The sequence below is a fragment of the Hyperoodon ampullatus genome (genome assembly GCF_949752795.1).
Source record: "Hyperoodon ampullatus genome assembly, chromosome: 10".
Taxonomy (NCBI): domain Eukaryota; kingdom Metazoa; phylum Chordata; class Mammalia; order Artiodactyla; family Ziphiidae; genus Hyperoodon; species Hyperoodon ampullatus.
In genome coordinates this window covers 86,389,453-86,402,732 of record NC_136923.1, presented here as the reverse complement: position 1 = coordinate 86,402,732, position 13,280 = coordinate 86,389,453, and the positions used below count along the sequence as shown (strand labels likewise).

At 40.9% G+C, this 13,280-nt stretch overlaps 1 protein-coding gene across 1 annotated transcript in view; it reads right to left on the bottom strand.

The window, feature by feature from the left end:
* The window catches only part of DCDC2 (doublecortin domain containing 2), a gene marked incomplete at its 3' end in the record, with an annotated part of 147,910 nt that overhangs the window by 78,680 nt on the left and 55,950 nt on the right, over positions 1-13,280 (bottom strand). The window contains exon 7 of the mRNA XM_079712829.1: positions 7,861-8,023. Within this exon, the coding sequence (XP_079568955.1) occupies positions 7,861-8,023 (163 nt within the window). The remainder of the gene's footprint in view (positions 1-7,860; positions 8,024-13,280) is intronic.

Here is a 13,280-nt window from a genome sequence, read left to right as displayed (position 1 = left end):
GGAACTCCTCAAAATCTCTCAGATAAGCTTCAGCATTGACTGTGATATGTCAACACTCTTCACTAAAGGAAGACAGGTCGAAGCACTTACACATGAAAGCCTCCCTCCTCCTGGACTCCTGGCATCAGTGCCCTACAATCGCATGAGGGTGTCACCTCTTAGCCAGTGTAGGTCAGCACGGCAATTTCTAGAAATCATTAGCCATTGATATACCCTTTGACTCTGGGAAAACTGGTTTCTCCTCTTTTTCCCCCTTTTGTAAAACTAGGGAAATGCTGTTTACCTAATTCTGAGGATTTGTAGATGAAGCTTACAAAATACCAGATTAAAATCCATTGTTGAGATGTTCTAAAGCATGGGTATCAGAATCGTACCATTATGCAGTGTTTGGAATTTGTCACCCTTAATTTCAATTGTCACCACAAATGTAGGCATAATGGACCTACACACACACACACACACACACACACACTCAACACTGAGTGCTACTCTGAGCAGGATACTCTGCTGGGTGCTTGTCTGTGAATAATGGCCGAGAAGCTGCTGATAGTCTAATGGACCAAGTCCCCATCCTGGTTTTATTTCACCACAGGGCTGGCAAGAGGAAGACGAAGTTGGGGAGGGGGGAAGGGTAATAAATTCCACGGCTACTTCTTCCTGTTACACTGTCACCTCCCATGATCAGCATCTCACAGACATTCCTGATATCAGACCCCTCTTGAACCAAGTCTAGGTCTGGGCCCTACTTCAGAACCCATGATGAAACACCCGGCCGGGGTAACCCAATTTTAGTTTCTTCCTGAAAAGTAGAAGGATTACACTTCAGAAACTCACCATTGGTATGGATCCACATTTCTCTGTGATAAGGTATAGAGAAGTTCAGAGCTAACTTCAGAGGCAGCGGAATCAAGGGAATGCTGTGAAATTTGTCTGGGTCCTTGATGGGCACGGAAGGAGAGAGGACCTACTTAGAAGTAATAGGTAGCATCTATGAAAAGGGAGTTTGGCAAGCCAAAGCCTGAAGCCAGGGAAAAAAATCAAGATGAGACAGTCCATACATCATTCTCTTTCAGAGGATCAACTGCTACAAGAACCTCAGTCTGGACCTCAGTGTCCCCACTCCTATAATTCCAGGTCCAGCCCCTCAACCTCTGCCTTTCTCCTCAGACCCAAACCCCATGGGATCCCCAACCTCAAGGCTCTGGCCGACACCAAGAATTTGACCTGGGGCAGCTCTGCATCCCTGGGCACCAGGGTAACGCAAGTTCCTGGCATTCAATATGGAACTTCTAGTTCATTTCCCACCAGAAACATTACAGTACGCTGCAGCTACCTCCATGGCACCACGAGTACAATGTGAGAATTAAGACGCATTATGGGTTATATAGAACTGTACGGGCTACTTGTACGGGAAATGTGATGCAATTACCAAAATAACTACTTAAAACAAATTTCTGCAGTAAAAATCTTCCAAAGGTTTGGAAATATCTACACAATTCAACAGCTCACAAACTTCTCCTTTTGAAAACAAAGAGTATCTTCACATCCCAACCCTCAGCTACATGAAGAATAGCCCCCAAAAGAAGTTTACTGCCTCAACCTGACATCAGCTGGAAAAGAATGCCTTTCTCACAATGCTGCTCCATCCAATGTACAAAGTGTGTTAAGAGGGCAGGATATGAAAAGAATCTTTTCTAAAAAGGGCTAGGATCTTACTCCTCTCAAACTGAGATAAACATCTTACTGGTATTCAGCCAGCCTCTAATTTTTCAATATCTCAGCTGAAAGTGAGAGTATATACAGGCATACCTCATTTTATTGTGCTTTGCAGATATTGCACTTTTTACAAATTGAAGGTTAGGGGCAACCCTGCATTGTCAGACGATGGTTAGCATTTTTTTGACAATAATGTATTTTTTAATTAAGGCATATACATTGGATTTTTTAGACAGAATGGTATTGCACCCTTAGTAGACCACAGTATAATGTAAACATAACTTTTATATGCACTGAGAAATCAAAACATTTGTGTGACTTGCTTTATTGTGTTATTTGCTTCATTGTGGAGCAAAACCCACAATTGCTCCAAAGTATGCCTGTATTCCTAAACTAATTTTTATTACTAGAATTTGAATAGCACAATAAAACTTCAAGGGATTACTAAGACCCCTTGCTGTACTAGATTTTGTTGTATAATGTGTCATTCTAAAAAGCGTTATTGAGGTATGGGAAAGTGCTTATTTTGCAAATTTTTATCATACTGATACTCGTCATAGTCAAATTGGACCCATATCCCACAATACACATAGCCACTGAGATGGGAAGTTAAGATCAAGGAAGGAATAGAAAACCTGTATTTCCCCGTTTTGTGGTGAGTATGGCAGAAACAGACACCAAGGAATCATAAATCTTTCCTCAGCTTATCAAAAAAACCCAGTGCCCTGCTTTGTGAAGTCATCTTGGTGCCTTCTTATACACTTTCCTCCGGTACATGACATCCTTAGTGGGTGAGACTTGGGAGAGCACATTTGGAAAACATGCTTCCTGTTTTTATCTTGAGTCTCTTGTGACCGCGAACCATGCAAGTGCCTGAGCTGGCTCATCAGCTGAACCAAAGAAGCTCAAGTGTCCATGTCCCCTGATCTGACTCTGAGGATGGACCGCAGTAATGCTTCGTGCTTGGGGCGACGCAGCAAACCATGTGCCGTTTGTAGCTATTAGAAAAATTCAAGAGCGTGACTGCCCAAGGGCAGTCACCCAGCAAGGTCATAATATTCAGACACCCTTTCCCGGCACTGCATCTGCTCCCTATCATTCATCAGGAGTCTACACATCACACGTTCCTTGGAAACAATCAGTGAACGATACTGGGAGCAAGCTAGGAACTGCATCAAGGGTACTAATCCGTGTGTGCACACGTGCACGGCCACACATGGAAACAGAAAGAGAATCACATCCTTCAAAATAAAACAAGTCTTGGGAATTCACTGGCGGTCCAGTGGTTAGGACTCTGCCCTTTCACTGCAGGGGGCACAGGTTTGAAGAGAAAACAGGTCTTGTTTTTGCTTACATTTTAATACTCTGCTTTTAAAAAGTATTTATAATTATCAATACCACATAAACCATAGCGATAACAGACTGGGATATTTTCTCTACAGTTTTCCCAATATTCTAAGGAGCCCTAAACCCACTATACTTCCTGTGTTCCAAGGGGTCTAAAAAACACTAATTTTTCTTCGTGTAAAAAATTATTAAAAATATCAACGAATACAATCAATCCCAAAACACTATACAATATTTCAAAGCAATCATCATTACAACTTTGCTCAGAGGGGAGAGAATAGCTAGGTAACAGCCTCTAAAACCTATCTCAAGGCACCGCTCAGGTGGAAAGTGCAAGGAAAACATACGCTGGTCAGTGAAGCTGGCATTTAAATGCAGCACTAAAAATGCATTTCACGCCCAGCTTCATCAATCACCAACCAATCTTACTTTGCATCTTGGCTACCAAAAGAAAATGGGATTTGTTTCCCTGAAGAAATATGTCACTGCTCTGCTTGAATTATTAAGCTTTATTATTAGAGAGAGAAACTGAGTCGGAAAAAAAGAAGAAACAAGAAAAAGAAATAAAATTAGACCCAGGTTGCCATCTACAGACTGTTATCAGCACTGCTCACTCATGAAGCATTAGATATCAGAGTATCAGTAAATATCAGCAGTAAAATAAAAGGATAAATGTATGACTACAATCGTAATGATAAAAATCAAGATAGCCTACAAAGTCTCCTTTTTTCTAATTAACGTGAGAACACTAAAGAACACTGGTCAAAAATTTGCACAATTTAACATATGCTAGAAAGGAATCATCGATATGCATCCTAACTCTTAAAATTTAACACTTGGAAATAAAATTGAATAGATTACTTAATTCCAAATTTAAAATATTTTTAAGCAGCAAAAACTGTTTCATCTCTATAATCAAATTCTTGCATTTTTATGCCATATTTGTATATATTGAGAAATGATCACCACAGTAACTCTAGTCAACATCTGTCCCCACACATGGTTACAAAAAGCTTTTGCTTGTAATAACTTTTAAGCTCTACCCTCAGCAACTTTCAAATGTGCAATACAGTATTAAATTCTTGCACTTTTGACTCACTGACTCACCATACACCTTCCTTTTCATTCTGCTTCAAGTCCTTATTGCTTTTCCCTTTCTAAGGAATAAGAGCCCTCTGGAGGCATGAATGTCCAAAATCGCGCACTTGGTTCTAATTACTAAAACAGACGTCATTAAAGCAAAAAGCAACTGCAATAATAAATGAATATGGAGGCTAAAGGAGTAATAAAAAAGAGAGAGAGATAAAGACAGATACTTTTGATAACATAACATAGAAAATTTCTATAGCCAAAGACATCTGGAGGGAGATCTGATAAGGAGAAATAGCTCAATTTTCAAAAGTAGGGATTTAAACTAATAAACTTATCAAGTGATGATTTAATCTCATAAACTACACAAAACCTTTTTTTCATTTTCCCTGGGAAAATTGTTTTTGGAAGCCAAGATTCATTTTCCAGGTCATATGTTCTCTCCATCAAGATGAAAAGATACAAAATGCTTCGTCTAAACTCTTATATATGCTTCTAGATCCGTGGTATAAGCCTCTTACTGGGGGAAAAAAAAAAAATTCCCCAAACCTTCATGTGAAAGACAGCAGCCGTAGTTCTATGTTAACATTGAGATACAGCAGTGAAAAACCTATCATCTGCATATTATAAAACCAGATTGCAAAACGTACGCTTAACATGGACAATTAAAACAACCGCAGGATTCTCTAAAGTCACGGTAAGAACAGCTGAGGGCTTCTACCTTTTCTTAGCACTTTAAAAATGTGACTTGTTTCCGTGGTCAACACGTTTTTGTTACTTTGACCCCCACAGATACAACTATTGTTGAAAACTATTTGTGAATTTCTATAAAAACAAAAACACTGATGGGGGGGTGGTGGTGGGATGAATTGGGAGATTGGGATTGACATACGTACACTATTATGTATAAAATAGATAACCAATAAGAACCTGCTGTATAAAAAGTAAAATAAGGGCTTCCCTGGTGGTGCAGTGGTTGAGAGTCCGCCTGCTGATGCAGGGGACGTGGGTTCATGCCCCGGTCCGGGAAGATCCCACATGCCGTGGAGCGGCTGGGCCCATGAGCCATGGCCACTGAGCCTGCGCGTCCGGAGCCTGTGCTCCGCTAAGGGAGAGGCCACAACAGTAAGAGGCCCGTGTATCGCAAAAAAAAAAAAAATCAAAAAAAAAAAAAGAGAGGAAAAAAGTAAGTAAAAAGAGTGGATATATGTATATGTATAACTGATAAACTTTGCTGTACAGCAGAAACTAATGCAACATTGTAAATCAACTATACTCTAATAAAAATTTTTTTAAAAACACTGATAATTCAACTTTTTAATAAAGTTTACTTTCCTGTGAAACACGGAAATGCTGATTCAGCCTCTTGTGTTCGCAAGTTTCCATGAATGAAATAACCTGAAGACATGATGGTCCCCTTTCTTTTGAGGGACAACTACTGAATCTAAAGACTTTCAAAAAACATACTGGAAGTAGGAGTTGGTATTTTCATAAGCTAATAAGAGCCTCACAGAAAATAAAAAAGTAGCACTTTATAAGAGCCTTTAATCAAAAATAATTCATGAAGAGTTTAACATGAGTCCTGTTTCTTAGTGGGTTTTAAAGTATTACAGAGACTTATCTATTTTGTAACTTCCATCCTTCATCCATCAATATTTATTAAGCGTCTCATCTGTCAGACCTGTGCTAATTGTTGAGGGCTAAAAACAAAAAAACCAGTAAGACATAGCTCACGGCCTTGGGAGTTTCACAATCTAGTATATACTGATTAAAATAAACCCTCTATTATTTTTTTTAATATTTATTTATTTATTTGGCTGCACTGGGTCTTCGTTGTGGCATGCGGGACCCAGTTCCCTGACCAGGGATCGAACCCAGGTCTCCTGCATTGGGAACGCTGAGTCTTAACCACTGGACCACCAGGTTAGTCCCAACCCTCTATTATTTTTAATGCTCATGGCATGGCATGCTTTTCCAGGCTAGCTTTTTCCTTTGGTGCCTACCATACAACAAGCATTCAATAAACATCCTTTGACTGCATTTTACTGGCCTCCCTGTTTCAGAGTCACGGAAAGGATTGCACAAACTTAAAGATAAAAGCAAAACTTTGAAGATAAATCTTAATATGAGCCCACATGTTGAAGAATGCTAATGGGGCTAAAAGAAGTTAAGTGACTTGCCGGAAGTCAAGAGCAAAACTGGGACAAGAATCTAGGACTCTCAACTTCCAGCTAATCTCCACCATTTAAATCTCTGAAGATTTTAAAACCCCTCCACTTTCTTCTCTATGGAATTGGCTCCTTTCATTTCACCTGCTCTTTTAACTTAGTCTCACACATCTTTCTTCTGAAACTTTAATCATCTGAGCAGCGTCTTCTAAACACTCACACAAGTTCATGCTGTCTCCTCAGCTGTGAAGCCCACTTGAGCTGTAATTCTAATGTGACACTTCATATGGACTTTGAAGTGAGCTGGAGCTCCCAGTTGGAAGCCAAGCTCTGGCCATGAATCTGAAACTTGATCCCATTCATCCTGTTCCAGGGCAGCCTGGCATGTCTTCCAGTGGGGGTAAGTGGATCCCAGGGGGAGGGAGAAGCTGTCACTCCTCCAGCCTTGTCCCAGCCAGACCCCCGCCCACAGCATCACTCCACCCTCGTGCACTCGCTCCACTGAGACCGTGCTCCGAGTGAAGCCAAAAAGAGCTTGTCTTCACAAAAAACTAACATGAAAAATTCACAGTTCTGACGGCACTCATCCTTAGTTTATCACACTTTTATCTTGAAATCTTGTACTAATGCAAAATGTTTTAAATTATTTTATACCGTCTCTCGCCTGGTCATGCAAGACACATAACTAATTTGGTACATATTGTTTATTGGTAAAGTGTGTGTGTGTGTTCTCTTGGATATCAGTAAAATCGGTGAAACATCTTTTTGGAAAAAGTGATCTGTGACTAAAAGTAATTCGTAATGAATGTGAACAAGGGTTGTAGACACACAAATAAGAGAGATCAACAGCAGCTGGCAAAAATGTTAATCGAGCCCTTTTAGCTGGAACACAGGATGGTAAAAGTTACCTTTTCCAATACGACCACTCAAGACATATTTTACCTCAAAACACATGTCCTTGGGACTTCCCTGGTGGTGCAGTGGTTAAGAATCCGCCTGTCAATGCAGGGGACACGGGTTCGATCCCTAATCCAGGAATATCCCACATGCTGCGGAGCAACTAAACCCATGCGCCACAACTACTGAGCCTGTGTTCTAGAGCCCACAAGCCACAACTACTGAGCCCGTGTGCCACAACTACTGAAGCCTGCGTGCCTAGAGCTTGCGCTCTACAACAAGAGAAACCACTGCAATGAGAAGCCCACGCACCGCAACGAAGAGTAGCCCCCGCTCGCCACAACTAGAGAAAGTCCATGCACAGCAACAAAGACCCAAAGCTGCCAAAAAAATTTTTTTTGATAAAAAATTTAAAAAAACGTGTCCGTGTAGCAGAATCTCTAATTACAAATAGAAATTAAGCATGAAAAACAGCAGCATCTCTCATACGCAGAAAGTCTTCTTTGAAAATTCTCATATAGGACAATAAGGAGTCTTTGCTATAGGCCCAGGAAAACAAATGGATCTATTTACAAATTAAAATTGTATCACAGCCTTAAGATAATGATAATCAATAATAACAATATAATAACAACAAACTTACCACTGTTTGGAATTGTTTGCGGCGAACTCTTTAACTTTACATTCTGTTTCCCTTTCGTGGGTTTTTCTGAATTCACATCTTCTTTTTTCCCTTTCCTCTTTGGGGGCTGAGGAGATGAGCTGTCGCTGGATCCGACTGTTGACTTAGATTGGCGATCATTTCCCTACGTGGCAAAAGATGAGACCCTTACTATCGGCTGATGAACTCCCTAAGCAATTACTATTCAGTACAAGTCACTTATTAGTGGTAAAAAGGGCAGGGGCGGGAGATGGGGGTATTGTACTGACTCTGCTGCTGTCCACTACCTACATTAACTCTTCTTGGTGACAAAGGAAGGGTCTACCAGAGGAAGGAGAATAAAAATAATAGCACTTGACAATTGTTGAGTACTTAATTGTACCAGGTGTTCTATGAAATTGTCTCACTCAGTCCTCATAACCTGAGAGACAGGTACTGTTATCACCCCATTATATAGACAAGCAAATGAGGCTTAGTGGTTAAGCCTGCCCAAGGTCAGCCAGCCAGCAAGGAGCAGAGAGGGTCCGCTGTCTTAACCTTCCTCTCCCTCCTGCACCTTTCAGAAGGATCAGCAGGCAGCTATTGGATGAGGAATAATGACAAACCCGTTTGATCAGTTAATCTAGAAATACTTTCTTAACTGGTCGTCACTGTGAGTGTATCGGTATCATCATACAAGCGCTGTGCTTGTAGAAATCCTCTGATATTGACTCATCTGTTGGTGACTGCCATGGCCTCTATGAATCACAAACCCAGAGCAACACAGACACAAGCAGCTCAAGACCACATGTCCTTCATTCCTGCAAGGCGGCCCCCAACGATCACATGTTTGGTGGTTGCCTCTGATTCCCATGTGCCTCCCGAAACGAAGACCTTGCATCTGCAAAGTGAGCCTCTCAGCATGAAGGTGAGGTTGAGTTCAGTGGCTCCTGTCACTGGCCCACATACAGCTCCTGGGGAGCCACATAAGAATCACTACAGTGGTGGTTATTGTACCCAAGGCGCAGCTGTGCTGATACTCAGCCACTGCTTGGCCATTGCGAGAAACACCCTCCTAACAAGACAGCCTTGGCCTTCAGACGCTCAGGTGCTACACTTACCTGAATGCGTAAGGTGTGAGGCTGCAGGTAGTAGAAAGAATGCACGTTTTAGAGACCCAAAATACCCGTCTCAGAGCCACTGCACTGCCACTAACCACCTATGGGACCTTGGGGTAACTAACTCCTACCTTCTTTGGGACTGGATCCTTATCAATTGAATGGGGTTGATGTGCCTGCTGTTAGGTCTATCATTAGGATGAAATGGTAACGTTTATAAAGTAATGAGTACAGTGCCTGGCATGTAGTTTTGTTCAAAGACTATCAGAGTGTCTCCTTCAAGAGCAGAGAGTTAACATCTTTTTCTTAAAAATCACACCAAACTCACACAATATTGGGTGCAATCTTTATGCAACATCTGTAGTATGCTAGTATCTGAAAAGAAGTGTAGCAATATTAAACAAACAAATCTGCCTAGAAACCTACTATAACTGCCCATTTTAAACATTTATATATTCAGTCATCCAGAAGCATTTAAATAGTTTTAGCTATCACCCAATTAAGAATAGAAAAATTCACAGCCTTACAAATGAAGTTATTTATGCTATTTTGTCATAGCCTACAAGAAAATGAATTATGCATAAATTTATTAACATTATGAAAACTTGTCCAAACCTATAACACTTTTTTTGCATAATTTAATTTCCTATTCCAACTGCAATTTAAACATACAGTTTCCATTTAATTATTGCATTAACTGCAACCAGAGTTGGGGTTTTTTTCTTTCCTTTTCTTTAACGATTCTTCCTCACAAGGCCATAAACTGCCAGGCAGGAAAAATGCTAATGTGATTATAGTAGAGATTCCAAAACCATCATGTGAGAAGAAACCAACAGCCAGGTCTCACATTCTAGTCTATGTGCAAACAAGTCTATTCGTCCCAAGATTCTAAAACTTTAAAAGCCTTGAATGAGAGGAGTAACCCTTCTAGCAAGCCTACTAGAATGTTCAGAGATGCTGTTGAACTTTCAAGGCCTGAAATGAAACTTAAAAAATGAGAAACTCTGGATCTCAGCATAATAGTTTTTTACCGTTCTCTGGGAAAACTCTTATTCACAAAGGGGTAAAACAAGGGAGAAGCAGATGCCCCATCCTGGAGTGTCTGGGGATTCATATAATTCAAAAAATCAACTCTGCTGTTGAATATACAGGAAGTTCTGATTTACTACGCCTCTATTAGGGACACTCAAAAGGGCGATTTGGGACCATCAAGAAAGACTAGTTGATTCCAATAACTATATGAGGCATGGCTTTGGTAATTGACACTCATGCATTCAAATACCGATTAATGTCTAACTGCCAGGCACTTGGTGAGTAAGAACGAAGTGAAACTGAGAAAAAAGGAAGAACTGTTTTGTAATTAGAAGACGGGAAAGAATTTAAATGCTTTTCTTTTTAAAAAAGAAAACATGTTGTATAGCACAGGGAACTCTACTCAATATTCTGTAATAACCTAAATGGGAAAAGAATCTGAAAAAGAATAGACATATGTATATGTATAACTGAGTCACTTTGCTGTATACCTGAAACTAATACAACATTATAAATCAACTATACTGCAATATAAAATAAAAATTAGAAAAAGAAAATATTGATTCATCTAAAAAATGAAATAGATATATAATAAACACAAAGATATAAATAAATTATATAATATAAATTATATATACTCATGTATTTATATAGTTAATTATATAAATTATAGATCATATGTAAATAAATTATAGAGAAAGGGAAGGGCAAAGGAATGGAAAGATGGATTTTCCTTTCTTTTCTGAGACTTCTGCATGTGACTCGTAACTTGGATACATGGACAGTCATTGCTATTTGTGGGGCATAGGGAATAGGGGAGTTTTGCCATCTCATAAGAGCTATGCTAGTTGATAAAACAATATTACTAAGTATCTCTTTTGTGCTAAATACTCATAACCACAAATATTTACCGAATGTATAGATAGGTATTATTATCACTATTTTACAGATAAAGGAATTAACTTTCTCAAGGTTACCCAGGTCTGATTTTTCTGCTACACTGAACCTTCCTAATACCCAAGACACTAGAAACAGCTATTATATAGAATGGTTCCCTAAAAAAGCCACCTGGAAGTAATAGATGATGACTTTTTCCCAAAGTGGAAGAAATCAAGAAGCAGCCAAATTTTACAGCGTGTCCCATGCAAAAACTAGACCCCATGTGACACTTCTACCACTGTCTTGCCTTTGCCTCACACACATACCAAAATATCTGATAGGAATAGAAAACTTCTGGCCCAAACAAACAAAAAACTAAAAAGAGCCCTTCGATCACCCCTCACTCTACTGAAACTGGGATATTTTCAGTAATTCCCTAGGCTCTTTCCAAGAAGATCCAATCAACTCAGGTTTCTTTCATTACCAAGGTAGACTCATTTTCAGCCCCCATGAACATGTGTCAAAGACATACGGGCCATAAAGCATCAAGTTTAAAATAATTTTGTGAGGGATTTGCCGCACGCAGCAGCCTTCACAGTGTGTGTATTTCAGCGATGCACCCAGGAGACCTTCTGAGCAGGGGACCAAACCCAGACTTAGGCTGGCATTTCTCTCACTGTGCATCTAGTGATGGGAAGTGTGAGAAACCCTTTTATCCAAATTGGACTCCGTTTCCCAAAAGGCAAAATGGAATTTGGGAAGCATTTGGAATTGACCTTGCTTCACCGTGACTTTGATCATGCCGTTTTCTTACCAAAACCTTAGCAATTACAATATTTGAACCTGTAAATTGCTGATCACAAGATACATCAGCCACATGGTAATAAGGACAACTAAAGACAATTTAACGTCGCCTTTGGCTCTTTCACATACGTCCCTGATTTTACATCTCTTCCACTAGAGGGCGCTTGGATTCCGTGTGGTGAGGCCTCGCAGCTAGAGAACAGCCTCCCGCCGGTGGGTTAATTTTTCAAACTTAATAGGACTTCAGAGGATTCACTTATATCTTCCTTTTGTTTTCAAGGCTAGAATCACAAGGTAAAATTATTCTCAATGTGCTCATTTCTGTGACTCCCCAGTCTGAACAGGGGTAACTTCTGGCATTCCCTGGCTGTTTTTGTTGTTGTTTTGTTTTGTTTTGTTGTTTTGTTTTTTTTGCGGTACGCGGGCCTCTCACTGTTGTGGCCTCCTCCGGAAGCGCAGGCTCAGCGGCCATAGCTCACGGGCCTAGCTGCTCTGCAGCATGTGGGATCTTCCTGGACCGGGGCACGAACCCGTGTCCCCTGCATCAGCAGGCGGACTCTCAACCACTGTGCCACCAGGGAAGCCCCGCCCCCCGGCTGTTTTGAAAGGGTCTGGTGGACCCCAGGAACCCCCCAGCCCTGTTACCCACACTCCCTACCACAAGGGTGGGGCCTCGCGGACACGTCACCCCTGCACAGCAGGGTCCTCTATGCAGACTATGGCAGCTTTCTCTCTCTCTCTCTTTTTTTTTTTTGAAATTCTATCAGGCCCGCATTCACACTCTCCTTCCTGCTGCAATACAGCCATTCCTAGAAGGCGGTGTGGAGAAATGATTTCCTAAAAATCCAGTTCTGTGTCCCCTTTGATTTGCATCACGAGTTCGGGGATGCCTTCCCTTTGATTGGACGGTAGTTCCGAAAGTCTTAAGCCTGCTTGCCCATAGTCCCATTCACTCACAGCCCCACTCAGTGCCAAGCGGTTAACGATCTTAAAAACACATACATACAAAAAAAAAAACAAAAACACACATACATTCTCCAGGGAACCAATTAATTAAAGGAAAGGAGCAAACTGATCCTTCTCTTAAAAACCAAGTTTGTGCTTTTGGAACGCCTGACATAGAATATTCTCTCTGTGCGGCTCACAGCACTCACTCACACATCCACTAGACGGGTTTCCTGAGAACCTACTGTGTGCCCGGCGGGTTACTCCCCTCGGCTGAATATAACCTCCTAAAGGAGGCCCACCCTGGCCACCCAAAGGATACTGCACCCTCTCTCACTTTCTCTTTCCATATCCTCACGCATTTCTCTTTAAGCTTATCCCTGATTAATATCACACGTGTATTTGTTTGCCTTTTTCCTCCTCCAGAATGGAAGCTTCATACATTTACAGTTTTCTCTGGAATCTCTGCCTCCCCTTCCCCACAAGCGCTAAAACAGTGCTCGGGACATAATATGAACTCAATAAACGGCTATTAGATGAACGGGTCAATCAGTGACAGCAGTTACAATACGCTCCAAGAAGAAATAGGATAGATGTCCCTCTGCCCTGCTGCCTCCTGTCCAAGTCACCTGCATCACTCTCCTG